The sequence below is a fragment of the Pseudopodoces humilis genome, chromosome 25, assembly GCF_049639895.1.
Source record: "Pseudopodoces humilis isolate 2021_Gansu_Grassland_sample_001 chromosome 25, ASM4963989v1, whole genome shotgun sequence".
In the NCBI taxonomy this organism is placed as follows: domain Eukaryota; kingdom Metazoa; phylum Chordata; class Aves; order Passeriformes; family Paridae; genus Pseudopodoces; species Pseudopodoces humilis.
The window spans coordinates 3133739-3161184 of NC_142224.1; the positions used below are offsets into that span (position 1 = coordinate 3133739).

At 47.7% G+C, this 27446-nt stretch overlaps 2 protein-coding genes across 4 annotated transcripts in view; one reads left to right on the plus strand and one right to left on the minus strand.

The window, feature by feature from the left end:
• Positions 1-11744, plus strand: part of JAM3 (junctional adhesion molecule 3) — a 31650-nt gene extending 19906 nt beyond the window's left edge. Inside the window, exons 2-9 of the mRNA XM_005528501.3 lie at positions 4266-4331; positions 5069-5182; positions 5983-6135; positions 6313-6515; positions 6773-6872; positions 7204-7333; positions 8632-8686; positions 9303-11744. Of these exons, the coding sequence (XP_005528558.3) occupies positions 4266-4331; positions 5069-5182; positions 5983-6135; positions 6313-6515; positions 6773-6872; positions 7204-7333; positions 8632-8686; positions 9303-9338 (857 nt within the window). The 3' untranslated portion in view covers positions 9339-11744. The remainder of the gene's footprint in view (positions 1-4265; positions 4332-5068; positions 5183-5982; positions 6136-6312; positions 6516-6772; positions 6873-7203; positions 7334-8631; positions 8687-9302) is intronic.
• A 1140-nt stretch (positions 11745-12884) lies between these two features.
• The window catches only part of NCAPD3 (non-SMC condensin II complex subunit D3), a 28830-nt gene continuing 14268 nt past the window's right edge, over positions 12885-27446 (minus strand). For 2 of the 3 annotated variants that reach the window (XM_014257312.2, XM_088066766.1), the window contains exons 17-35: positions 26938-27129; positions 26564-26661; positions 26354-26469; positions 24898-25005; positions 24243-24357; positions 24050-24151; positions 21648-21886; positions 20965-21044; positions 19608-19745; positions 19151-19284; positions 18825-19024; positions 18291-18401; positions 17728-17886; positions 16849-17009; positions 16472-16590; positions 16306-16383; positions 13717-13791; positions 13542-13599; positions 12886-13445 (exon numbers count right to left, since the gene is read on the minus strand). In XM_014257312.2, coding sequence (XP_014112787.2) covers positions 13343-13445; positions 13542-13599; positions 13717-13791; positions 16306-16383; positions 16472-16590; positions 16849-17009; positions 17728-17886; positions 18291-18401; positions 18825-19024; positions 19151-19284; positions 19608-19745; positions 20965-21044; positions 21648-21886; positions 24050-24151; positions 24243-24357; positions 24898-25005; positions 26354-26469; positions 26564-26661; positions 26938-27129 — 2386 coding nt within the window. In that variant the 3' untranslated portion in view covers positions 12886-13342. Of the gene's footprint in view, positions 13446-13541; positions 13600-13716; positions 13792-16305; positions 16384-16471; positions 16591-16848; positions 17010-17727; positions 17887-18290; positions 18402-18824; positions 19025-19150; positions 19285-19607; positions 19746-20964; positions 21045-21647; positions 21887-24049; positions 24152-24242; positions 24358-24897; positions 25006-26353; positions 26470-26563; positions 26662-26937; positions 27130-27446 lie in introns of all 3 variants that reach the window. The other variant, XM_088066765.1, reaches the window with a different exon arrangement.

Consider the following 27446-nt stretch of genomic DNA (forward strand, 5'->3'; position numbering starts at 1 on the left):
TGGATGGATGGATGATGGATGGATGGATGGATGATGGATGGATGGATGATGGATGGATGGATGATGGATGGATGGATGGATGGATGGGTGGATGGATGGATGATCGATGGATGGATGGATGGATGGATGGGATGCTCCAGGGGCACCTCCAGACAGGCAGCCCTGAGGGTACTGACCTGCAGAGGGTTCAGCTGCCATGTTTGAACACCCCACAGCACATCACTCACTCCTGCTGCACCGAGTAACCCCCAGAAAGCCGAGATGCTTAACAAGGCGTGAGGTTTATTGCAGCGTTCCCACATGGCTTAGGTGTGCTTTGAATTGCAAATTGAGCAAGGGCTTAGTGATGATGGACACCTCGAGCAAGACATATTTTTGTTGCTTTGGTGGGCAGGTGTTTAAATACAGCTGCGTGGTTTTGTACTGCCTGTGCCTGACAGTGCATTAACTAAAATTACCGTATCAGATAACGGCGAGCGCGGCATCGAGCGAGGCTGCAGCACAGGATGCTGCCAGCGACTTCTCCCAGACTCTCTCCTGGTCATCCTCTCACTTTCCCTATAACACAATACCTCACCTCCTCTTCAAATTTCTGCCTAGAGCTTTCAAACAGACATCGGGATGGAAGGAGATGGAAGGTCAAGCTTGGCTTTGAACAGTAGAAAGGAGAGTCAACACGCAAAGTCGCCTATAAAGCTGCTTTTTTTCCTTCAGTACAGCATTTTAAAATGATTCAGATACCATGAGTCACAGTAACAAGCATGGGCTGGATCTGAAAAAAAAAAAAAAAGAAAAGTGCCATAAGAATATGCTATAGACTTCAGTGCCTTGTCCTGGATTCTATTTTGGAGAACTGATGACATTTGGGATTCAACCATATGTCTGGCTGAGTCTGCAGCACATACAGATCTGGTAGGTATTTGGGGGGTTAGAACATGCAGATCTGGTAGGATTTGGGATTTTGCAGCCTATAGAGACCTGGTAGGAACTGGGAGATGCAGCACATATGGATCTGTTGGGGATTCAGGGATGTGGAACATACGGCTGTGGTGGGTGCCTGTGCTGTGGCACACATGCTGCTCTGGAGAGGGAATGCAATTCCAGCTGTTCTCCAAACCCTGGGTGCTGAGGCCTTTGAAGTGAGATTTACATAACACAAACCCTTTGCTGCTTATTTGTGCTGGGCTGGAAGGAGCCTAAAGGAACACCTTTTAGAAGGTGGTTTAAGCACTAATGATAATTTAACACAGAACAAAACCAAGAGACAACCCTTGCCAGCAGAGCAAGGTTCTAGAAAGGCATTCCTCTCTTGCTGTACAGTCTGTATGGTCAGTTCAGGTTTTTGTTTTGCTTTGCTGTCACCTTCTTTTAATTTAGAACATGCTACTTGCAGTATTCTGCCACACAGAGAGGAATAAATCTGCCTTAGCAGTGATTTAAGCCACCACATTGATCTCTGCCCACGGTCAATACACGTAATAATGTCAGAACCTCTCACACAGTCTCCAAGGACTCAGCTTCTGTCTAAAATTTGTTGTCATCCTGCTTTGTGCCTGAGGGATAGACCTGAATCTCTTGTGCTTAGTGGGTGAGAAAAAGCCTGCTGTGAGCAGTTTCTGAGAAATGAGATGGGGCTGGAGTCTGACAGAGTCCTGCTGTCCTGGAGTGAATATTTCTAGAGCTCCTTCAGAGCCACACAACTCTGTGGTTTTACTGTCCCCACCTTCAGCTGAATAGAGATTCGAACTACAGCAGATGTAGGACTGTTGCCATGTCTATTTGATGGGACAGCATTCTTTCAGAAAAAGATACTGTGCAAGCAAGAATCTGTAACAAAACTAAAACTGGTCCAGAGCAGGCCAGCCAGCATCCCCTCAGATCAGCTGAGTGCTGAGGCCTGCGCTCTCAATTCAGTTCTTGGTTCCAGAAGCAGTAATCTCACAGCAGAGGGACTCAAATGCCACGTTTCACGGTTGTTGGAAACATGTCTGAAGATTTCAAAAGGACTTTCCCAAAATTGTGCCTTGTCTTCTGGGGATTAGCAGCTTCCCATGCTCTGGGGTTTTTTTGGGATCAGTGGAATCTGTTCGTGCTCCCGAGGATCAGAGCCCCAGACAGAACACACATCAAGGGACTTTTTACAAGAGCACGTTGTGACAGGACAAGGGGGAATGGATTCCAACAGACAGAGAACAGGAATAGATTGGATATTAGGACAAATTCCTCCCTGTGAGGGTGGGGAGGCCCTGCCACAGGGTGCTCAGGAAGCTGTGGCTGCCCCTGGACCCCTGGAAGTGTCCAAGGCCAGACTGGAGCAACGTGGGACAGTGGAAGGGAACCATGGCAGGGGTGGGACTGGAGAATCTTTAAGGTCCCTTCCAACCCAAACCATTCCATGGTCCCGTGATGAACAGAGGGAAGGGAAAGAGTTGGCATCATCTGGCACAATTCCCTGCTTTCAGGGGGAAGGTCTGGAAGCAGCAACTCTTATGAAAATGGACTCTGCTTCAAAACAGACTTGCAGAAATTACTGCTTAGACCAGCTCCTGGCTGGAGAGAACCAAAGGCCAGAGCTCTGTCAGCTCAGTTCAGCATTGGATTTCTCCCAAATGCTGCATGACCGTCTCCAGTGCAGAAGGGGGAAGGGTGGAAAAGTCCTGCTAGGAGCAGTTTTGGCTGGGCCAGCTATTAGTTAACATCAGCCAGTGGTTTTTGTGTGAGAAACAATGATTTTGGACAAAGGCAGCTTTCTAAACCTTGCCAAATGCCAGCTCTCCCTGGTGGTCTTTGGGGTACCAGTACTGGGGCTCCCAGGAAAGTGTCAGCATTTAACAAACAACGAGGGATAGGAACATTTCAACATGCTGGAAGGATTTGGAGTGTTGAAGGCCCTCAGGCTTTCAGTGGCAGTGACTTTGCAGCTCCTGGGTGTTTCTCAGGCTGCTGCCTTGCCACTCCTCCAGAGGGATGTTGTCTCTGCGCTGTCAATCTCTGCCCAAAAGCTTTTCCCTCTGAAAGCCAGCACAGGAGTTTCCAGCTGTGTCATGATGCTGGAGATCATTTCTTCCTCCACATCTCCTTTCAGCTGCCTTTTCTGCTTTCTATCCATGTTTATTATGGCTTTTTACTCTTAACCTTTAGCTAAATCCCATGTCCCTGGGGCAGTGTTTTCCATCATTTTTTAACCTGCTGTTTGATCAATGCCCAGCGAGCTCAGTGGGCATCTCCCTTAGATTTCCACAAACTTCTGATGGGATTTGTCACAGCAGAGCTGCTCGTGTGGCCACAGCAGGCCCCTGCAGCTGATTATTTTGGCACTGATTGTAGCATGGAAGCTCCTCCTGTAAGGGCTTTGGAGCAGTCTGGTTTGGCAGCACCACGCTCTGCCTGGGAGAAGGAGAACCAGATCACCAGTTCCACAATATCCTCTGTCTGCTTCACTTTCCTCTTGCAGGGAACTCCCTGCTCGTTTCCCTGTCCCTCTGGAGAGTTGTTGGTGAATTGGGCATCCAGCAGAGCGTGAGTGCTGTTGATACCTGCTCTGGTGGAGTGCACAGCAGAAGGGACATGGAAGGCAGATTATTCAAACTAAATTAATCTGCCAAAGAGGGAGGATGACTGGATTAATTTGGAACACTTTGGTGCTCAGAGCAGGATGGGAACAAGCGAGTTTGTGTTGTAGGGATCCTCACAGCATTGCATGGCTGAGCTTTCTCCCCAGAGTGGGTCTGTGGCTCTACCCAAGGAGCTGAACTCCTGTTTTCTCCTGAATCACAGTCCTCTTGTGATTTACTGCCTCACATTTTACATTACCACACTTGCAGCACTTGCCAATGTAATCAGCATTTGTCAGAGGCCAGGCCTGGCCCATTCCATCTCCCAGGAACTGACCTGACCTCTGGAGCTTGGTCTGCTTCCTGTCTTCTCCTGACCATCAAGTTAATTTTCAAAATAAAACTTTCACTCCTGCATGAGCACAGTTCCTTTACCATCTAAACAAGCACAAGGAAACGGCTCATGCTGTCACTGCCTTTGTGCCATTATGTTAATCCTCTTTATCTAACAATTATATTTTCCTGTATTTACACCACAACTCCTAAATAAACTCAGTCCTGCTGGAGCTGTGCTGGTAGCCAGGAAGAGTTTTTGTCTGGGGAAGTCAGTCCTCGGAGCTGGCCAGGATGATTTCTCAGCAGGCAGCCTGTTCCTAGCTGGGTGACTTATGAGCTGTGCTATTTCTTATTACCTTCTGTTTGTTTTTCCAGGCTGCAAACTCTTGGCTGTGGAGCTGACATCCAGCAACACCAAGCCCGTGGTGCAGGAATTCCAAAGTGAGTGCTGCCTGTGCTGCATCAGGCCAAACAATGGAGGAGAATTTGGCTCACTGGTCACTGGTTCCTTAGGACTACGAGAGCCTGGGATTCAGAGAAGTGCCTAAGAATGTGTCTGTATCCCCTTTTTCTAAATGGTTTGTTGAGGCCCTCTGCAAGCCACCAGCACTGCAAAGTCTCTGCCTAAGTGCTTTTTTGAACTGGGTCCCAAAAGAAGGAAAAGCAGTTGCCTTGCAATTAATACACAGAGAGAGAAATTTGTGCAGACGTGCCCTGGGGCACTGGGGAGGCTCCTCAGCCCTGCTGAGGTTCTCCAGGGAAGATGGGACGCCAGTGGCAGCTGCAGGGGGCAGGGTTTGCTGGGTTTATCCCCAGAGGTCACTGTCCCAGGGATGCTGCATCCCTGACTCACGGTGTGGCTCTGCCCAGCAGCAGGACAGGGCTGGGCGCTCACCCTCACCAAAGGTTTTGTTTGCCATAAGCCCCAGCCTGCAGAGAACAGAGCGTTCATTTCTCTCCAAAGCTGATATCTGCTGGACTATTATTTTTGCTGGCCAAAATCCATCTTCCAATAGCTCCTGGAACCCAGCAGCGTTTCTGTTTGTGAGGCAGATGAAAGAGAAGGCTCTGCTTTGTGGGCAGCATCTCCTAATAAAACACTGAGTGAGAGTGCTCAAAGCAGAGCAAAAACACAGCTGCTTCCTATTAATCTGGATTGCTTCCATTTCTCCTGCTAGGTGTTGAGCTGTCCTGCATCATTAAATCCACGGTGACACCAGATCCCAGAATCGAGTGGAAGAAAATCCGAAATGGAGAAACCTCTTATGTGTTTTTTGAAAACAAAATGCAGGGTATGAAGATTCCTTGTTTTCAGATTTCCAAAACAGCTTTCCAAACAGATTTCAGAAACAGTACAATGGGGAACAAACAAGCCTGTTAGAGGCAGGAGCTCTGGCTGTCTGGCTGCTTTCTTCTGGAACAGAGCTCAGCAGTTGAAGTGCAGGATGGAGAGAGAACGGGATGTTTTTTCCTCCCTGCCTCATTATTGACAGGTCACAGTGGGGAGCTGGAGTGAGATCCTGCCTAGGAGATATTTTTTGGGTAAGAAAAGAATTATGTAGCCTCCCTTTTGTGGGTCCCAGCATGGTCACTGGGTGTGACCTCTCCTGTCTTTCCACAGAACATCTGAGGGCTCCCCCTGGGATCTGAGTGTCCAGCTGCCAGTGCTCTCTGCTGAGGCAGCAGAGGGATGTGCAGCATCCTGGGAGCATTAGAAGGAGCCTCTCTGGATTGATAGGAGAACTCCAGTGCCAGTAGGGCTTGACTCCATCTGGAATTACTCCAGCACTTCAGATGGGACCAAGAGCCACATCCAAATGAATCTTCCAAAGGAGGCAAGGCCTGAGGCTGTCTTGGAAGTTCGATTTTGCCACAGTTTTTGAGGTTTAGAGTGATGCTTTCCAGTTCATCCTCTTACATGGTTGGCAGCTTTGCTTTCCTTTGGGGCTTTCAAGGATTGAGTTCCTTTGACTCCAGAAAAGAGTCTGAGATCAGCCACTTAATTTATCCACCCAAAACGAGTCTGGTGTTTCATCTTGAGTCATTAGCCTTGATTGCCCTGCTTTTTTCCTCTGTCTTTCCTGTGTGGCAGGAGACTTTGCGACACGGGCAGAGATTCTGAGCAGGACGTCCCTGGTGATTAAGAACACCACGAGGATGGACACGGCCACGTACCGCTGCGAGGTGGCCGCACCCTCCGACACCAAAACCATCGATGAGATCAACATCCAGCTCACAGTCCAAGGTATCAAACCCACAACCTCTGCAACAGTGAGCTGTGGGATCTCCAAAGTCCAAACTGTGCCACTCTGGGGATTTAAAACCAGCTGGGAATAATGGGAAGTTTGGATGGTTTTGCCTAAGAAAGCGCAGAATTCAGGAATGATTTAGTGCCACTCACCTGGTTTGTGTCTTCCCACAGTGAAACCCATGACCCCCAGATGCTCTGTGCCTAAAGCTGTCCCTGTTGGCAAGTCAGCCTCTCTTCACTGCCACGAGAACGAAGGTTTCCCCAAATCCACCTACAGCTGGTACCGCAACAGCGAACCTCTGTCACCCGACAGCAAATCCAGCACCAAATCCCACAACTCCTCCTACACCCTGAACCCCGCCACAGGCACTCTGGTAATGCCCTGACAGATCTGATCAAGCCTTGTTTGGCTGGACAGGTTATCTTTAATTGCTTGTAAATTCAGAAAAACATTGCCTGGCTTTCAAGGAAGGGATAATTTAAAGAGGGTGAGGTGTGCCAGGGTCTGGGAGAGGGAAGATTGATGGAAGAAGATCTTAGCAGATATGCATTTTTATCCACGTTTTTGTACCCTCACAGTGCCTTGTTTCTCATGTCACATCCCTTCCCTTTGTCCCTTTTCCCTCCCCAGGTTTTCCACGCAGTGCACAAAGGTGACACAGGTCGTTACTCCTGCATAGCAACAAACGATGCTGGCTTTGCCAAGTGTGAGGAGCAGGAGATGGAAGTCTGTGAGTGGCTCTCTGTAGACTTTTCATCAATGCTGGTTGATTTATCACCATAAATGAATTGCCATCACCATCAGGGAATGAGGGGGGACATCCTACAGCGTTAAGTCTTCCCTGCTTTCTCATAGCCCCAGACATAAGGAGATAAAAATAATCTGAAAATGCAGGGAAACGTCAGATCATTAACAGATTGGATCTTGTAGTCAGGGACTCACTAGTTCCCTATGAACTACTGCTTCAAATACTTGAGAGGTGGCATTTTAGTGTGTGTGTGAGGCTGGAATGTTGCTGCTGCCCTAAAGAAACACTGGGTGCTGGTGTCTCTCTTTGCCAGATGACCTCAATATCGGAGGGATAATCGGGGGAGTCCTGGTGGTCCTCGCAGTCCTGGTGCTCATCACCCTTGGGATCTGCTGTGCCTACAGAAGGGGATACTTTGCAAATGGCAAAGAGAGTGGGGAAAGGTAAGCTGGGCTGCTTGGACAGGTCCCTCAGGTAACATGGAGGAGTCTGAAGGGCACCAAAAGTTAGTGGCTAAAAGGAATTTCAATGCCTAATTCCCCACAAAAGTCCACAGGCTAAGCCAGTCCTTGAGGCATCCAATACCCTGCTGTAAAACCCTGCAGCATTCAAGTTTATTTCATGGAATCCTCACAGAATCCCAGAGTGAATTTGGACCTTAAAGATCATCCAGCTCCAATCCCTGCCATGGACAGGGACATTTTTCACTAGACCAGGCTGCTCAGAGCTCCATCCAAACAAGCCTTGGACACTTCCAGGAATGGAGGGCATTTTCCTAGGGTAGCACTGTGGTGTGGATGAGAGCTGTGCTCTGATATCCTCATCCTTTGCATGGGAAAGGAGGCCCAGCACAATTCAATGCCTGCAGGTGTTTGTCCAATAGCTCCTGGGCTGTTGGCATAACCAGGGCCAGGGTTTAATGATCCCAGCTCCTGCACAATTAGTCTGAAGCATCAGGACATGCAGAGGGAATGGATGCAGCAGAGCAGGCTCTCTACAGGAAGTCTCACTAGTTGTGAGGACCTAAATTTGGGATGAAAAACAGCCGTTCTAGAGCGCACATGAAAATGTTAAAAACAACAGCATTAGCATCAGAGACAAGCCTCGATGTCCTTACAGAGTCTGGAGAGGAGATAATATATGCAAAGCCAAGATTCTCACCAGATCGATTTGTTCTGTGCTAAATGTTGCTTTTCAGCACAAGTCCTGTCTTGTTTTTCTCTCTGTTTCGTTTGTTTTTCAGAAAAAGCTCTCAATATCCCATTTAAATGCAGCTGAGGGTTGGCATACACTGGACTTGACAGTCGTGTATAAATCCCGAGCTCCTGTGGGATTGCAAACAAGTGGCGCTTCCTTATAACTAAGAAAAATGCTGAAGGTTTCTGGCAGTGAAGGATTAAAATGAACTTTATAATTGCCACAGGAAACAGAGCAGGAGGCACAGAAAGGCAGTGACAGGCACCAGAGCGGGAGAGCCCAGGAAAGAATCAGTTTATCTCTTTGCAGAGTCTTAGGGAAACACAGAGCAATCTTTTCACCCCGTGCTGAAGGGGAATTTAGACAAAATCCCAGTGATGGTAAATGATGGAATAAACACAGACCTCTCATTTGAGAAACAAACTGGGTTTCTCTCTGCTTGCTTCTCACTCAGCTCCTCCTCATCTCTGTCTCTCCCAGCACCTCCCCTCCAAAATCCTGCAATCTTCCTGTCCCAGAAATGAGATTTTTCCCTTTCTTTCAGCTACAAGTCTCCAGCAAAGCCTGATGGCGTTAACTATATCCGGACAGATGATGAGGTAACAACAAATGATTTGCATTTACCATCTCTGTCAGGAGAGGAAGAGGGTGGGCAGAGGACGAGGCGCTTTTCGGGCCCACAGACTTTGTGAGAGTGGGCTCCACTCCGAAGCAGGGCTGGGGAACAGAGGGAAAACAGAAGGGTGAAGGCTGAGTCATTTCCCTAGAAATGATGAACAGTTTAAGTTGCCTGAAGTGACTGATGCCAGGAGCTATGAGAGGCAGCTCTGCTCAGAGTTCTCTCATGGCCTGACCCCCTTAGGATGAGTTTCATTGGATTAAGTGGGCAGGACGTGATGCTTTTACAAGAGAAGTTGTATTTTGGGATTTGAGTAGATCACAGAGCTTAAGACCAGAAGAAGCCTCTCCCATTAGCAGAGATACTGAGGGAATGAGAAAGTCCCTGCCACACCTTGGTGTGTGAGGAGGATGGGAGGAGGAGCACCTGGCCAGTGGAACTGGTGCCTCCCTCTCCCTCCCAGTGGGAAATGTGAACTGCCTGGGCAGAATCCTCATTGTTACAAAGCTTAGATCTACCTTTTGGGGGCAGCAGGAACAGAGAGCTGCCTGGAAAGCTGCTGGATCCTTCCTACATCCCAAACTGTTTCGTTGCAGGGTGACTTCAGACACAAGTCTTCATTTGTCATCTAAGATGCCAAAAGGAAATTGCAAACCAGCAAAAGCAAGTGTGAAAATACCTCCTCCAGGAACTCCAAGCAAGAGCAAAAGATTAATTAAGTGCGCTTGGAAGAGTTTGGAACACACAAGAACTCGATAGCTAGCTATCTGTATATCTTTTTTTTCTTTGCCAAAGTTTAAAGTAACTCCTCACTGCCCAACTCGCGTCTCCCCTGCCTCTGGAGATACCAACAGGATCACCCAAACTTGTCCTTGGACTAAGGAAAGGTTTTAATCCTTCCCAAGAGACTGGGCTGTGGAAGTTTGTGGAATTGCCTTCTCTTTGTGCTGCAGGGACACAGCCACAATGTGCAAACCAAGCAGGGGCACAGCATTAGGTGAACGTGTAGCAGACATTACCAGTAATGTGTTACCAGTAGACAAAAAAAAGGTGCTGAAACAGCATTAGATGGACTTCAAAGAGTGGGATTTGGGGGATTTCCTCCCAGCAGCTCATTGCCCAGGCCTAGCTGGTGACTTTTCCACACCTGTGATTGTCTTGTGCTGGGCTCTGACTGCTCAGGTGCACAGGGGGTCTGTGCCCAGCCAGCAGTGACAGTGAAAACACCACTAATGCCCTCAGCCCTTCTGAAACCGTCCCCAAATGCTGTTATTTAACACCACCCCCAGGGCAGGGGCACTGCCTCTGCTCCCTGCTTGCCAGGACTCATTGCACGCAGGTAACCCCTCCTTCTAATCTGCACAAAGCAGGCTTGGCTCCTGCGTCTTTCCGTGGGGAAAGAGGCTTAGAGGGGAGGCACAGAACCAGTGCTAAGACATCCCTTTCAGGAAAATTAAAGCCAAATAATTTCCTGGGCTAAGATTGCCATAAAAGGTACTGAGAGATCCTCCAGCTTTTTTTACCTTCTCCGTTTATTTTGTAAAACCCCACCTTCTAAATTTTTTGCAAAGATCTATTTTGATTACTTCAGAAAAGGTAACATTTCTATTTAAAAGTGTAAATAACGTGATGCCAGCGGTGTTTGAGTAACGGAGCTATTTTTTTACTGTTGAAGCTACAAGAGAGGAGCTCACACGTTGCTACAGTGTGGCACTGTCAGAGCATATCAGTATTAGTGCAAAGTGTAACAAAAAGCTGCAGGTGGAACAGCATCTCTTTCCTCTTCAGCCAGCTTCAGCCATTTCCTTGTCACAAGAGGTCTTACCAGACACAGAACAGAGTCACTCAGGGATAGTTTTTGTAAATTTATGGCAGGAGCTATCAACTTTTTTTATATGAGAAAAAAAAAAAACAAAACAAAACCAACCAACCTTTTCTTGCCAGTGACCAACACTTTGTTTTTGTCGTTGCAAGAAATATCCAGGGATGGCTTTTGGACTCAGTTCCAAAGAGGTGACAGAGTGACTTCAGTTTTTGCTGCCCCTCTGCAAGTTCCCTAAAGCACTAACACAGCGTGACAGCTACAGCAGCTTGGCAGGTTTAAACCACACGGCCAAGGCCACTGTTTCTGGGGTTGGGAAAGCAAAAGCTCAACACAAAAGCACTTTCATAGTGTCAGCTGCAATTTTTCTTCAGATGGTAAAGGAAAAAAAATAAAATAATAAAAATAAAACCAACCAAATTTGGTTCTCTTGGCTTTAGAAAGAATAATGGGGAACACGTGTTTCCCAAAATATCTGTGTTGATAGTGTTGAACAGCATTGAGTGAGACCAGGCTGCAAGATGTGGATGCAACACTAGGACTGTGCTGTGGTTTAGGAAGTTTTTTAATGTAGCAGAATTTAGTGTTCTTGTATTTCCAATATAAATTGAGTTGTCTTAACTTTTCCTGTATACAGTATTTTGGATACTTGACGATTTGGACTGTTGGTGTTGTTTTCTCGTGTTCTGCTTTACTCTGCTTTGTTTCCTAGAGCCCTCGCTGGACATGCCATTGCTGCATTTGTTGTGCCCAAACAAAGCATTGCCACTTGTCCCTTTGCCAGGGGAAGCCAAGACAAGGATGGGGCAGCCCCAACCAGGTGTTCTCCGTGTCACTCACATCAGCTCTGCTGTTCTGCAGCTTCCCTCTGGTTACCTTCCTAATGCCAGCTCTTCATCCAAGCCACCCAGTGCCGATTGCTGCCTCTAATTGTTCTGACATTCCTTTGCACCCTCTGGGCATCCACTGCTCCTCCTCTGTGCTGCTTTCAGGGTACCTGCAATAAAGGAGAGGAAAGGGTTGAACCAGGGTAGCTCTGGGAGCACAATCTGCAGTCCCACCAAAGGCAGCCTTTGGGTGACAAACCAGCAGAGCTAAGAATCCAAACTTCTTTTTTTTTTTTTTTCACTTCTAAAATGCACAGTGGCATCTCTAACGAGAGAAAGGGGAGATGATTCCTCCCCCCAGCTCGTGAGAGCTGATGGATGGAATTCTTTGTATCATAATAATATTCAGGTTTGTACTAATGTATTACTTTGTTTTAACTTTGCCAAGAATGTTTTACATAAATACCAAGCTATAAAGCATTCTTGTAGGGGTTTTTGTTTGGGCTTTGTGGTGGTTTTCAAACAGCCAAATTATGGGAAGCTCCTGTTTTCAATTCAGTGAAATAAGGGAAAGTCTGTCCGGGCAGAGCACTCACAGTGGATGGAGGTGGCAGAATGTCCAGGGCTGTTTATCAGTTTATTCTTGGACATTTGTTCCTGGTTCTTCTCTAGAGAAGTCAAAACTCACAGGGCTCCTCTCAGATACTGCTCGAGGACAAAACAAAAAGCAGGAAATGAACTATCCCAATTGCCCATTCAGAGTGGTTAAATAATAGCTCAAGGCAGGAGAGGAGGTACAAAAAGAAATGGTTTGGCCATAGCTGACCATTGCTTAAGCCAAAGCCATTCCATACATCCTCTGTTCTCTGACTTTGATTTTGGGAATAAAGTTTAACCTCACTTGAAGGGCTCTCTGATCTTCAAAAGAGAGTAGGGAAAGTGGAGGCAAATGATGGGATTGCAGTGCAGGAGGCAAGTGCCTCTGTTTCCATTCCTGCAGCAAATCCTGCTCTGTGCCTGGAGCTCGTGTCTGAGTGAGACAAAGCAGAGGGAATAAAACACATCCCAGCTCCAAGTTTCAATGAAATCTAGGCCACGAGCTCTGTGATACAGGTTAACAACAGAAGAACTCCAGTGAGGAGCACGTGGCCATCAGAGAGACTCAGGAAGGGCCAGATTTACTCAGGATATTTATGATAAACAAGGTACCTGCCCAGAGCACTTACCCACCTTGTCTGAGTCACCCATACCCTGCTTGCAGTCAAGTCAAAGTCTGTATTTAAAACCTGCTGGGCCCAACATTAATTGAAGTGAGGGCCCAAGATACCTGTGATGTGGTAGAAGAGACTGAGAGGCTGTAGAAATCTACAGGGAAAAAAAAAAAATCATTTCTCTGTCAGCTCAAGAAAAGGGGAGACGCCGTGGGCGGAATTAATTCTGCAACCATTTATTTTCATCAAATGCTAATAGTTGGAAATAACATAGTTCAAGAATGGAAATATTCCATATAAAAAGAACATTAAGGCTGTTCATACACACAGGAGTTTGCACAACAAATAAGAGGTGATGTAGCGTGCAATTACCAGATTTAGGGGTGTGGCAGTGACAAGCTGTTTTACCTTTATTCAAATTAAAGCAACTCTATTATATAACCAAGAGGGGCAATGAGGGATTGGCTGAGTAAAGCCAGCCCCTCACTGCCCTGCAAGCTGTGATAAACGCATTTATTGCCGAGTTTGTAGCAATGTTATGCCCTTACTTTTCCAAATGGACAAATTACACATCCTGAGGGTGAAAAGCCACCCTCCTTTTACACTGCAGCTCTGAGCCCTCTGCCAAGAGCAGCACTGACAACGCAGCCCAGTGCTGCTTTGCCCGTCTCCAGGACAGCTCTGGGGAAAAGGCAGCTGAGAAGAGAGAAGGAAGGATGTGCATTCACACCCAGAACTCCAGAGGGGAGGCAGCATGCTGGTTCTGTGCTCAGCTGTCAGGTTTTGGGGGGGGCTCTGCGCTGTGATCGTTTCAGGGGCGCTCGCTGGCTGCTCCTCCTGGCTGGGGATTCCACCTTCCAAACCCGAGGCGGGGCTGGGCTGCAGGAAGGAAGCAGAACAAACCCTGCATTTTCTCCAAGCTCTTGGCCAGCCTATCTCCCTGCAGTGGCTGTTCCAGACCCGTGCTGAACTTACAGTTTCTCTGGCAGTGTCAAACAGATGATATCCCTGAGCTCATCCTCATCCTTCTTCGCTGCAAACAATACATACATTTTCATAATTTACAAAATGCCACAGATTTGGTCATTTGGGGTTGTTTTGTTTTTTTTTTAGCTTCCCCTCCCCTCAAGTAAGAATCACAGAGACTTGCCTGGAGCTGAATCGGGTGTGTGCGTTGAGCTGATGTAACTGACCCCAGCACCAAAAGTCAAGTCCTGAATGGTCTCTGGAAATAAAAAAATACTCACATATTAGCAGCCTGTGACACAGCCAGAGGGCAAGGCATGCTGCTGTGCAGTACTCAAGTGTCACAGAGTAAGTGAATCCAGTTAATTGCAAACACACATATCTGTCTCTCTTTCCCAGACCTCAGTGTCTCCCATCCAGCCTCAAACACCCCTGTGCTGAGTCTGATGGGCTCATCACCTCCAAATTCCAGCCTCACAGCCTCCCTGGCTGGAGGAAATCAGTGTGGGACCTTGGTCCTGCTGCCCCCTGTCCTGCCTGGCAGGGACAGCCACCCCTTCCACTGAAGCTCTAGCATCTCTCCCAGCACCTCGTTCCACCCAGAGCAGCTGCTCTGCTTACTCAAGGCACAATTTGGGGCCCCTGAAAACTGCCAAAGGCCCTGGAGAGCTGCTCTGTGAGGAGCTGCCTGCAGACAGACAAGAGGAATCACTTGACAAGGGAGCTAGGTAGAATTTAGCTTGCCTGAATAGGCCCTGGTTGTCAGCTGTCTCTTTCCTGTCATTTATCTCAGGAGAGATGTCACAATATTCAGATTTTACTTAACTCAACGCTCTGTTTTATGCTCATGTTTCCCAGAACCTTTCACAAAGAATTAAGGTAGGAAGTGCTTTATAGGGCAGGAGTTGGAAACTCAGCTAAAAGGACTTTTCTTCACAGCTGAACTGGGTTTGCTCTTTAACTCCTGCCCTGTCCTGGAAGGGAAATCACTGAAGCTTAGAGCAGAAATCAAACTTGATCCATCTGCCTTAGCTCTGCCCTGCATCTCTCAGGACTGACCTGTGCCAGTGACTCTGTGCCTGAAGAAATTACCTTGGTATGGAGACATTTATGGGGAAGGAAGGGAAAGAAATGGTAAAGATATATAGTACAGATGGAATAGGGGGAAAAATGGGGAAAAAAATGGGGAAGTAGGGCTTCCCATGCAGTATGGGAAGGTGGTATCTCCACAAGTGTTTCAGTACAATCTCCACTCTCCCAGATGCACTGAAGCTGTTCCCAAAGCACCAAGCAGGAGCTGAGGAGCCCCAAAGACAGAAGGGAAGAGAGAACACAACCAGAACAGCTGAACAAGGCAGAAAGAGGGGACAGCTGCTCCCAACTTCTCAAGTACAAACCTGTTTACAAAGAACTGTGTCTCCAGTAGTCTCAGAATGATACACCAGAGGAATAAAATGTTTTATTCTGGTTGTCTATCAGCCTGTGCCACCATACAGATGGCTCAACACACGCTGACTGAAGTGATGATCCTGCTCTGTACAGTTTGTCTCCATGCTGAAGGACACATGCTGCCTCGAAGCAAAGCAGGAATTCAGCTCTAGTACCACTGCAGATTAACATTTTTCCTCCTTTTTCACCATATGGTGCTTTAAGAGCAACAGCCGTGTGAGCTTCCAGGAGACCACGGCGCTCAAAGAACCCTGCTCTCTAAAAACACTTTTTGCACGAAACCCCACATTTCTTTTGCTTGTTGCTCAGGCAGAGAGAAACATTGAGGCAGACAAGTGCATCCCAGCACATGGGGAAGGGCAGGATCAGATTTTCCAGTGGCTGCACACCAGTGCCTGCTCAGGGCTCCCAGGGATTTGCAGAGCCTGGCTCTCCTGTGTGTGAGCAGGGCAGGGCTGTCAGGGGCACTGCCACAGCTCCCTGGGGATGCCAGCCCCTTCCCAAAGCTGCCCCCAAACCTAAGGAGAGCTGAGCTGCCACACACTCACACCTGGAGCTCTCTCCCAGTTCTCTGCACCTCACGGCACAACAGAGATGATCTAAAGGAGTTCTGGGATGGAAAGGAAGGGGATCTCCTGCTGGAACTCAGCCCCATTTGGGTTTTAGTGCCTCTCACGCTCACAGGGCTGTCAGAGAGCATTCCAACAGAACCCTGGAAGGTTCAGCTGCAGTGGACACAGACTCACAGTTTGTGTATTGGAGATTCCTCTCTGTGCATTTCTACTTTAATTTCTACAGCAGCAACAAACCCCATCATTCCTTCTGAGTGTGGAACACACACACTCAGTGACTGTGCAGGTTGTTAATCCCTCTGAGCAGATCCCTGTGCTCTCCTGCAGCTGTCACAGCCCTGTGCCTGCTCTAGGAGCAGCTTGCAGCTCACCCCAGACCCTGCTCACACAACTTAGAGCAGGAAGGACCCAAGCTTGAGGATCTCCCTGTGCAGCAGGGCTCTGCAGGTCAGTCTAACATTGCTCAGCTGGGCTTCCAGAGCCAAGGAAGCGCTCAGCTTTGCACCTTTGGGCAGGGCAGGCTGGAAAGGAACCACAACCTTCCTCTTCAGCACCCCAGAGTCAAGGAAGGAAGAAAGGGCACTGTTACCTCAGCATCCCAAAAACAAATTCCCTCCTGCACTGGCCCTGTGAGATGCACATGGAGACGCTGGACTGTGCTTTCCCATGCACACCCTCACTTCCAGGAGGGTTCCTCTTCACCACAAGCACTTGGATCAATAAATAATCTGTAGCTCTCAGTTCCTACTCACGCTCTGGGGTGCTGATTGCTCGCCCCGCCACAGCCACGTTTTCTCCACTGGACTGTTGGTTCAGGCTTTGGAAGGACCCTGGAAACAGCAAGGGAGTAATTAAGATTTGAAATGCACTCCAGACTCTTTGTGGATCCGTGTAAAGCAGAGCCAGAGCAGTTCCCACCTTGCTGGCTGCCAGCAGCTGATAAACTCCTCCCCACACTCTTGCTGCGCTGCTTGCTCCATTTTTCTGATGCCTTCTTGGCAGAGTTCAGGATGGCCAGAGTGCTCAGGGATGCTGCCCTAGGGCCAGAAACAGGACAGGAACTGGGATTTCCCTCTACAGCCCTGATGAGATGCATGAGGGAAGATCTGTCCCCTCCCAATTCCTCATTTTAAACACCAAATAACGAGATTATGCTGCAACACCAGTGACTTTCAAAGCCCTCTCAAAAGAATGGATCAGCAAAGCAATATAAATAAATAGAAATACATCATAAGAAATATAAATGTATAATAAATAGAAATATAAAATACCAGGTAACCAGGAGGAGCCCATACCTGCGATGCATTAGTGGCTGCCTCAGAGCATCAGCACGAGGTGTGGCAAACTCAGGAGGGCCAGAGGGAGAGATGGACCCAGGTGTGGACAGCCTCCCACTCACAGGAGACTGAGCATTGTCATTATCCTGGCCAGCAGCTCTCTCCAAAGAGGCAGATTGCTGCAGAAAACAGGAGAAAAGGTCGTGTCTGCCAATGGATATGACAGCAGAAAACCCTGCAAGGTGCTTTGACCTGAGTGTTTCAGGGCTGCCCTTTGTGTGATGGAGGTAAAGGGTGCTGGGGAGAAACAATTCATTGGCCAAAGTTTTACCAAGAAGTGAACAGGGACACAAATGTCCGAGTTTAGAGATCTATCTATAAGTGCTCTTCTAAAGTCTGCAGAACAATGAACTTCCAGGCCAGAATTCATCTCATCATAAGGTAGGGATCTAAAATAGTTCAGGACAACTGACTCAGGCATATATTTATTTCTTTACACTGAATTTAAAAGAGTACCTCCATGACTAGGATGGGTTTGAATTTCTGCTTTGTAGACACCTGAAGTCAGACAAAGTGAACTCTTTTCTTTGTTACCAGTTTATCATTCTGGGAACAGAAAGAATACAATATTTAAGCCCAGCCAGTGCCAAATTAGACTTGGTTTTCTCTTTAAATTGAATTATTTCTCCATTAATCATTTGCTGCTCCTCTTGGCTTTGGTTGTTGATGTTCTAAGCTTATTAAATGACTCTGAAACCAAAGCTTCTGTCAGGAGGTACAAAGAGGCAGGAAAACCCTTCACAACCATCCTGCTCCAAGTGCTGGGACAGGGTCCCTGGGTGTTGTGAGCACACGAATTTGAGCAGAGGAGACAGGTACGGAGTTAATGGCACCAACCTCCTCCCCGTGGGCTGCTGAGAGCTGCTCTTGCTCTGACTCCTTCTCCCTGGCCAGCTGCTCCTCATATTTCCTCATGTCATACTCCAGCTCGGCTGCCAGCTGCTTGTCCACAGCAAAGAAGTCTTTGATTTCGTTTCGGTAATCTTGCATCATTTCCTGCAGCAACAAGGAATGTTTGGACCCTTTCAGAAATCTCCCCCAGCTACTGATTCACATCCCCATTCAGATCACAGCTGCTTGGGAGCTAAAGGAAACACCAGTTGGTAGAGCAGAGGTGTTTTTAACAGACTGAGGAGTTTCAACTCCAATTTGTTCTTCAGAACACGGAAAAGCTTTCCAGCGTTTGAGCTTTCTTCCTGCCCACGTTCCACACCGAGAGCCTTCTCGCCAGTCCCTCCACCTCCCACGTTATTTAACACAGTGGCAGTGTCACAACATCTTATTTTCTGAATTCTTCCCTCCTAAGGAGGCTCTTGGTTCTGGCAGTGGTTGCACACGCAGCACATTAACTCCAGAGAGGATCAAAACACCACGACCAGCAAGAAAACACTTCCCCTTACCCGCAGGCAGTTCATCAGGTCCTTCAGAGCTGGGATCCTCTTCTGCTCCATCAAGGACTTGAGTGATGTGATTATTGGGATGACGTTTTCGATGAAATTCTTCTTTTGAACCTTTTTGTGAACAAGGCATGAACAGTCACGCGAGGCAGCGAAGGCAGCCCCAGCGAGAGGAGTCATCCCTCCACAGCCAGGGAATCTCTGTAATTAAGGCTGCTCTTACACCACACACATGCACAGAGGCTTTTAACCTAAGTGGAGCCTTTTCAGATGCATCACTAAGTCACTCGGTTCTCACAGTGAAGGCAAATTGCCCAGAGGTGCAGGAAAATCATTGTTCCGCTCAAATGCTTCACCAAGGAGAGGGGTAGGGAACAAATCCAGCTCAGCACAGCTCCCCTGGCTCCTGGGGAAACGCATTTCTGATCCCTCCAGCTCCAGAACAAGCATCCCTCACAAATTCTGCCCTCATATTTTGTTTTCACAAAACACAGAGCTGCCCAGCCCTCTTCCCACAGCAGACCACGTGCCCCTCACCTGCGAGATGAGCTTTTTCTGGGCCACCTGCATGACGGCATCAGCCACGGCCATCTCATCTTCGTCAGGCTCAATGTGTTCCTCAGGCCTGCATCTCATACTTGAGAGCTTGATTTCTTTGCAGCTGAGGACTGCAAATGTATCTGAGAGCAGCTCACTGCCTTCCAGGTCCAAAGGAAGGACCTCATCCACAAAGCAAGCTGGAATACACAGACAAGAAAACATTTGTTTTTCCAGAAGCAGCAGCGATGGGGAAGCCAGGAAGATAAAACACCTGGATCGTGATTTGTTTGTTTTTTGTTTGCCAGATTTTTAAAGAGCCTTACCTAGGATGTTGTGGCTGATCTTGGTGGTGATGTTGAACCTCTGCTCATCCGTGAAATGGTCCAGCAGGAAGGTGTAGATCCTCATCCTCTTCTCCTTGTTATCCTTCCCCTTCAGAGAGAAGAGCTGCTTCGCCCTGTGGCAGAGCACGATATTTTACAGAGGCCCAAATCACATTATGCCAGCTCCCAGGAATAATGAGACCTTAAATCAGCCAGGGGTATTTGCATGTCACTTTTAAAACCCATAAACCTGTTAGGACAGCACACAGTCCCACAAATTACACGCAGCAGTGTCACAGGGAGGGCAGGACACAGCCCAGCACTGCTTCCCCCGGCTCTTTTCACTCTGTTGCATGGATAATTATCAAGTGACACAAATGCTGTGCTGTCACTGAGAGCTGCAAGGCCAGACAGCCCATAATTTAGCAAAAATTAGACAGGAATGTGCTCAACTGACCGCAGGCTCTGGGGGAACCTGTTGTACTTCTGATGCTTCTCGTAGCTGTTGAAATGGAAGATGCACTCGATGAAATGCTGGGAGAACATCATGGGGTTCTTCTTCAGCAAGAGATGCACCAGGCAGTACTCTGCAAACCTGGAGAGGAGGAGAAGAAAGAAATGATCACTGGATAAATTCCAAAAGCCACCCCTGAAGCTGGGTAGGGCTCTCAAGGCAGGAGGATGGTTTTCCTCTGCCAAGTCTCCCTTAATACCACATTTAATTCTTGCCCAGATCACTGGCTTCCATCCTTTTCTCAGATGGAAAGACATTTCCAGCATTCACAGCTCTACTCATTTTTATGGCCATTAAAGCAAACTGAGTCAGAAATAAATCTGAACTTGAATCCAGGCACAGCATTTTAATTATTTAAATAACCCGAGTTCCACCATGGCAGAGACACAGCACCCAGCAAAAAGTTAATCCCCAAAGACCCTGCAAGAGCTGCAAGGCAACCCCAGGCTTGAAGGATGTGGTTTTGTCTGGATGCAGTCTCTAAATGCAGATGCAAAAGAAAAGGCTCCCAAAGAAATGGGAGGAACACGATGCTGCAATGTCACCATCTACTGGAAAGACATTTTTAGATATTAAAAACACACTGAAGAGAAAAGGATATGTGAATGGTGATTGACAAAAGGTTGATGGTTCTGGAAATATCCATCTCAGATTGTTCCAGGCAGAAACGAGCAGCAAGGTGTCCAATCCTCCTTTGTAGCCCTAATTTCTACATGACCTCCCAAACCTGCCCCACTCATTTCTCGTAACACAGCAGCTGGACACCTTGAAACCTCCAAAAACTTCATAAACATGCACTTAAAATCAGAGTGCATAACTCCTCTGACACATCATTTTACAGGTCATTCCTCTGACAACTACAAGATGTGGCAGAAGGCTGAAAATAAATAAATTGCAAGGCATGCAATACAAGAAAAATGAAACTCCAAAAAAATATTTCATCCTAGTCCTAAAACAAGCCCAGCACACGAGACAGAACCTGTCAGAAAACCACAAGGAAGATTTCATAAGGGTATCTCTCTAAAATCCCTTTTTTTCCTCTGGATAACTGAGTCCTAAACAGAGCAGGGCTGCACATTTTGATGAGTCAAGGACAAACGTTGGGATTTTCAAATAACCTGGAGAGAGCTTCATCACCTTTGTGCCACCACTGCAGACCCTAAAGGAAGGACAGAGGTTAGAGGGATAATCTGCTTTATCACTGGAATTTTTTTTCACAGTGTGAAGGTGTCGAGACTGAGGCAGGTTTTTGAGACATCTCTGACCTTCAACTCCATCATTTCACAGCTGAGATTTTTACCTGGCAATATCTGGGTTTGGATCCACCAAGACACTGACAAACCAAAAGAAGAGACCGTCCTTCCATTTCACAAACTCCTCCTGTGAAATCAGCAGAAATTAACAACCTGAACCAGGAAAACTTAGTGTGAACCTCCAAACTGTAGTCAGGCAAATGAACAAACTGTAAAAATTCAGAGAGAGGCACATAAAATAAACCCCAAAACAACCCCAAGTATTTTGGGGGATGCTCTAAGCAGCATAAATGGCAACACATCAAGGTTTACCCCAGGTATGAAAAATAAAGTAGAAAAAAGAAAAATCTGCTCTCCCACCCCATGGCAGGTGTGTTCTTCAACACTTTTCAGAGCCAAATGCACCCCAAAGCTGCCCTGGTGTGAACATTGGGAGGGTAAACATCTCGAGCCTCTCAACATTCACACCTTCAGAACAATCAGCAGAGACAGCAGGAGGAAAAAAGGCGTTGTGATGCTTGTTACAGCCACTGATAGAGGAGTGAAACTGGAGGGAGTTCAAAGAAACCAAGATGAGAAGAGGGGCAACCATTGACTAAAAATAACCTCATTATCCAACCCAGCCGGGCGTTGTTGATGTGAGTGCAGAAAAAGCAGAGTAACTAAATCCAGATTTAGCCAGCCTTCACTCTGGATTAATTACACCCAGCACAGAGGAGCCCAGCCCCACCTGCAGCAGGTTGGTGAGCAGGATGAGGGTCTGCTTGCGGATCAAGGGCTGTGGGTCCCGCAGGCACAGGGAGATGTTGGGGATGTATCTGTCCCCCAGCGAGGTGTAGCGCACGCACAGGTCGCACAGCACGATCGCCGCGTTGTTGCGCACGGCCGTGTCCCGCGACACCTCCAGCTCCCGCGCCAGCGCCGGGATGCTCTTCTTGGCCAGCTCCTCGTGCTGCAGGCACAGCTTCCCTGGGGAACACCAGTGGTGCCTTGAGATTGGAGCTTTTGTGGTTTTCAGACCTTGTGCTGCGTTAGGAGCTCTGAGCTCCGTGTAATGCGCAGTCAGCGCTTCACGTTTTGGCCGGACAAAACAAATCCTCTCTGGGCCTGTGAGCCAAGGACACCCAACAGCCTCAGGCCCAGGAAAGTATAAATAAAAGTGGATTGGGGGGGAGCAAACTGGGGGAATATTGATGCCTGGAGAGGCTCCTGGAGCAGGGGCTGGCCAGAGTTAAAGGAATAAAGCAGGGATTTATTAAAAGCCCTTCCAAGGATCACCTTGGGCACTGCAAGAGCCCGGCCGTGGCTCCACCCAAGATGGGCCCCGGCTCAGGAGTTTCACCCTTGGATCAGTTCTGGTCCATTTCCATCTCGGGGTGAATTGTGCAATTGCAGCTGCAGGTGATGCAGTCCCACCCTCCCAGATTGCTCTCCTCAATTCCCTGCTGCTTGTGCTTTTTGGGCCTGGAGCTGCAGCGCTGCCCTTGGTTGTGGGGCTGGGGAAGGATTGTTGTGTGTGCCTGAGCTGTGAGGAGAACTCGCTGACACTTTGTGTGGAGTTCAGAGTTAGGGACCAGTGCACAACCTGGAAACTGTGAAAGATAAAACTGAAGGCATCAATATGACTTCATTACCTGGAGCTGTAATTGCAGAATTAACCCCTGATATGCAAATGGACCAAACTTAGATCTGTCTGGAAAACTCGTGCCCATTGTCCAGCCTGGGGGCAGCCTCTGGGAGGCTTTGACTGCCCAGGGTTTAAAGGCCTTTAGTAAATCCCCACTTCATTCTCTCAACTCTCTCTAGCCTCAGTTTTAGGGAGCCTCTCCAAGGCATCACCAGAGTAGCAGAGTTGGGAGTAAATTCTCCTTCCCAGCCCAGCCCAGCCTGCTGCCTTCAAAATGAGCCAGGGAAGGAATCAGGAAGTAAACAAGGGAATAAACAAGAAACTCATGCTGGAACTTGATGAGCAATCTGCACGATCTCTCAGAGAGATGGTACTTCAAGTTCTTCCAAATTCCCCTTAGACCTATAGAGTGGGTCTCTATGCCAAATTCCCTCCTTCACAGCAAACTATTTCTGTGTACAGGGTATTATTCAAAGCAGCTAAAAAGAACAGCCCCAGCTGTCATAGGCATAGCAGGGAGACACCCACCTCTGAGAGCATCACTGAACCAACCTAAAATAAAATAGCCTGCCATAGTTCTAACATCACTTCTCCCTGTTCCCAAGCTCTACACAAACGTATTAAACTTTCCAAAGCAATTAAGGGAAGAATAATGCTGCCTATCTGCAAAAAAAAACTTGTTTCTAACCATGGAAGTATTAAAACCCAGGATTTTCACTTGGTATTCCTCAGAATCCTGGGAATGCAGCTGGTCAGGCTTCTCTGAAAGCAGCATTTCACTCACGTTGAGGAGGAAAAATATTTAAGTGCAGTCATTCTGCTCTAAGCTACATCAAAAGCACCAAGTTTTCTTCACCCTCTCTGGAGCATCTTACTGCAAGTGAGATGATCCTTCAGCACCCAGCTCTGAGGACAAGGACAGCACAGCTCTGGGGGACAATGCTGGTTATTGATCACTATTAATGCATTAACTGCCTGGAGAAGCAGAGCTGGCAGGGTTCTGATGGTTTGCCCAGCTTGTTTCCATGGATATTTGCATTGCTAAAAGCTCTGAGCTGGGCTAATGCCAGCAGAGAACTGGGGCTCTCTGTCACAACTGCCAGAGCTTTACATGGAATTATTTAGGTTGGAAAAGACCTCTGGGATCACTGAGTCCAACCTGTGACTGATCCCTACTTTGTCACCCAGCTCAGAGCTCTTAGTGCCACATCCAGGCCTTCCTTGGATACTTCAAGGGATGGGGACTCCAAAGCTCCCTGAGCAGCCCCTTCCAATGTTTAACAACCCTTTCCATGGAGAAATTCTTCCTCATGTCCAACCTGAACCTCCCCTGGCACAGCTGGAGGCCGTTCCTCTTGTCCTGTCCCTTGTGACCTGGTTCCTCCCTCAGGGAGCTGCAGAGTGACAAGGTCCCCCCTGAAGCTCTTCTCCAGGATTCTGGGCAGAACTCCACCAGAAAGGCTGAGATACACAAAGACCCATTTTTAGGGCAGGATGGCACTTACCTAAAGTGATGAGTGCGTGAGCCCTGACCACGGGAGGCATGGCTGAGCCTCTGAACTGGGACAGCGGCTGGGAACTGGAGATGTCCTCACCGTCTGTGGAAGCTGGAAAAGAGCAGGTCAGGGATGGAAACACGGCCTGGCACACAGTGGTGCCTGTAAATGCAAAGCTAAAGGCAGAAGGAGAGTGGCTCACGTTGGTTCTCGCTGCCAGAAGAGGCCAGGATGGACTGAACCAAAAGGAAGATGCGTTTGTCCACCTTGGCTGGGCACAGCTGGGCAGCCTCGCCCAGGAGGAAGAGGTGTCTCACCTGCAGAGAGAAAACAGCACTGCTGTCAAAAGGCAGTGACTGAGCTGCAAATTAAGCCAGCAGGAGTCGGTTCTTCTCCAAAAGCAACTCAAAAATTCCCTCAGTCCTTTCAAGGCAGTGGCTGGAGAACAGAAGGGGAGGCTTTGGAACAGAAATCCTGGGTGGGTGTGTTTAATATGCTCCAACACCCCCCACATCTAATGAGACTGAAATACTCCTCAAAGCATTCCATGCCTTTTACAGACCTCTCTCCCAAACAGCTCAACTGAGAAGTTTCAGTGGAAAAGCAAGGGGAAAAAAAACACGTCATATATTAAAAATACATGGGGTGCCATATCCTTAAAGCAACTGCTGGTGTCTCAAACTGCTGTGGGCTCCCAGGCCCTTAAATACAAGAATTCACCACACACACAAGCCATGCACATCCCCATTTTCCCAGTTCTTGGTGTGGATTTTGAGGAACACCAGCTCCAAGCACACCTCCACCCTTCAAATAATCCATGAAGGGGGGTTATTTAAAATAATAATCCCCAAACTTACCAAGAGATCTTCCTGCAGCTGCCCTGCTCCATCCTCTCTGAGGACTATATTGGAGATGAAGCTCTCACAGGTGGATACCAAATCTCCAAACACCTGGTTGAAGAGCTCCTGTTCCGTAATTAAACAAAATTAATTCAAGACTTTATTAATTAAACAAAAGGTAGCTGTAATATCTGTCCACACATGAATCCCTAATATCAAAGTCTTTAGATGCTTTTAATAATCTGGATCCCATTAAAATCAATCTGACAGTGCCTTAGAGGTTTAAAATTCTCCCTGCACATCAAAGGATGTGTGCAAGTGTCAAAACACCTTGGAAAATTTGGCTTTTAATGATCTACAGGCCCAAGTTTACTTCATTATAGAAATCACACAGACTTAAACAAAAAGGATTTGGGCGACTGTTTCATGTGCACCCAACACATTGGAGGTGTCTGTGGGAATTTTTAGATGCTGCTTGAAAAAAGCAGCTCCATTAACAGAGGAAACATGATGTGAATTCCAAAGAGTGGAGGGGAAACCCAGGAAAAGCTGATTATCTAGTACACTGTGGTGAATATAAAGCATCATTTCTGGCTTTCCACCATCTAAATGTGGTTATTTTAATAACCAAATAAGTATATAAATGCTAGCTGTTAGATTTGATGAAGTGACCAACTACAGGAACATCTGCATTTCATTTTAAGCCAACACTCCATGGTGGCTGTACCTACAGGTGAGGATTTTCTGACTGCCCTTTAAAAACCCAGAAACCGTCACCCCCACCTGGCTTCTGAGGCACAGAGGGTTCAGTTTTGCCCATTATTTACTAAACTTGATTGGGATGATTATAAAATACCTGTCATCTTTACTGAAAGAGAAATATAAAACAGACACAAAGAGGAATCATTAGGGACAGAGACCTGCATTCATTTTAGCTTCTCTGCAACTGTGTCCAGGCTGAGATTTTTATTTTACCAACAAAATATGGCCTAACTTCCCACTGTGGGAGCAGAACAGAGCCATGGCATAAAACAAATGGAGGCAGACAGAAGTTATGAGCAAGTTATTAACTCCCTGTTTGGTCTCCAGGAAGAGGTCTAGGAAATAGGTGTATTTCCAGCAGCTCTGATGGAGAATAGTCAGAGATTACAGCATAAATCTGTGGCTTCAAACTGGCCCAAGCACAGCAACAGGTTTCCTTTAGGAAATTTCCTTTAGGAATTCTGTAAGCCTGAACAGAAGGCAAATGGAAGGTGTTTCAGAGGTGTGTGGGGGAATACATTCAAAGGCAGATTTCTTACAAGCCCAGGCTCAGCCACAGGATGTTCTCCAGCTCAAGTGCAGCAGAGTCAGAGCTGAGCAGAGCAGGCTCGAGCCCCTTTTTTAGAACTCATCATCCCACAGCCTGGAGACAGCAGCAGACACCCCCTGAGTGGGGAACAGCCTGTTTGAAGAGGTGTATTTTAAGTCTCACCAGTGCCTCCTCTGGTGCAGCTGCAGAGGCCTGGCAGAGCTTCTGCAGGGTCTCCACAGCTGGGCTGATCACCTCCAGGGGACACTGAGACTCCTTCAGCCAGCTCTGGATGTTCTCTGGGGACGAGATCACACATAAAAACAGATTTTTCTAAGCTTTTCAAGTGTTTATGGAGGCACAAAACCTCTGCAGGTGGCCAGGGCCACTCACCCTTCAGCCTCTCAGAGCTGCTCTTGGGGAGGTGCTTTGCCACGTGCCCGATGACACACAGGACGTGTCCCACGGTGTCACTGCTCATGTTCTGCTGCCTGGAAAACCAACAGTGAACTCTGAGGCACGCCAACAAATCACAATCCTCTCACCTGGGACATGCATTATTAAGGCAGACCCGCCAAAGCCAGTGAAAACTCGGAGAGCTTGAGGAAAGAGCTGGTTACTGCATGGATCTCGAGGCCTTTGCTGGATTTCCGGCTGCAGAAGTCACAGTTTGAAGAAAAAACTGGGATGGAAGCAGCTAAAAGGCAATCTGTGCAAGGGCACTGAGGGATCCCTGGCAGGGTGGAGTTCAAAGCACACTCACTGACCTGCTGACACTGTCCCAGGTTTCAATGATCTTGGAGTAATTCAGCTTGGGGGAAGAACCTGCCACCTTGGCAAGCAGCATCCAGGCTGCCCTGGAATGTTCTGTCTCCACGTGAGACATGACATTATTGATGAAAGTGGAGGTGAACTTTTGCTGCTTGGACCACATAAGGAAGGCTTTGCTCAGGTAACGGCTGCAGGGAAGAAAGGAAAGTTTAGAGAGGAATAAACAAAACAGGAAAATCCAGGAAAATCCAACATTCAATGGGCAACACAACAAGGCTGCTATTGCCTGGTATTCCCATAATTCACACTGAGAATTCCCACTTTTCCACATGTTTTCACTACACGGATGCTGTGATCCAGGGCAGTAAGAAAGAAGGTCCAACTGGTCCCACGACACATCAGGAAATTATAATTGCAGCAATTTGTAACCAAGACTTTCCAGCAGTTGTTATTTAACACCCAGAGTCATAGAACGGCCCAAATTGGAAGGGACCTTGAAGATCAT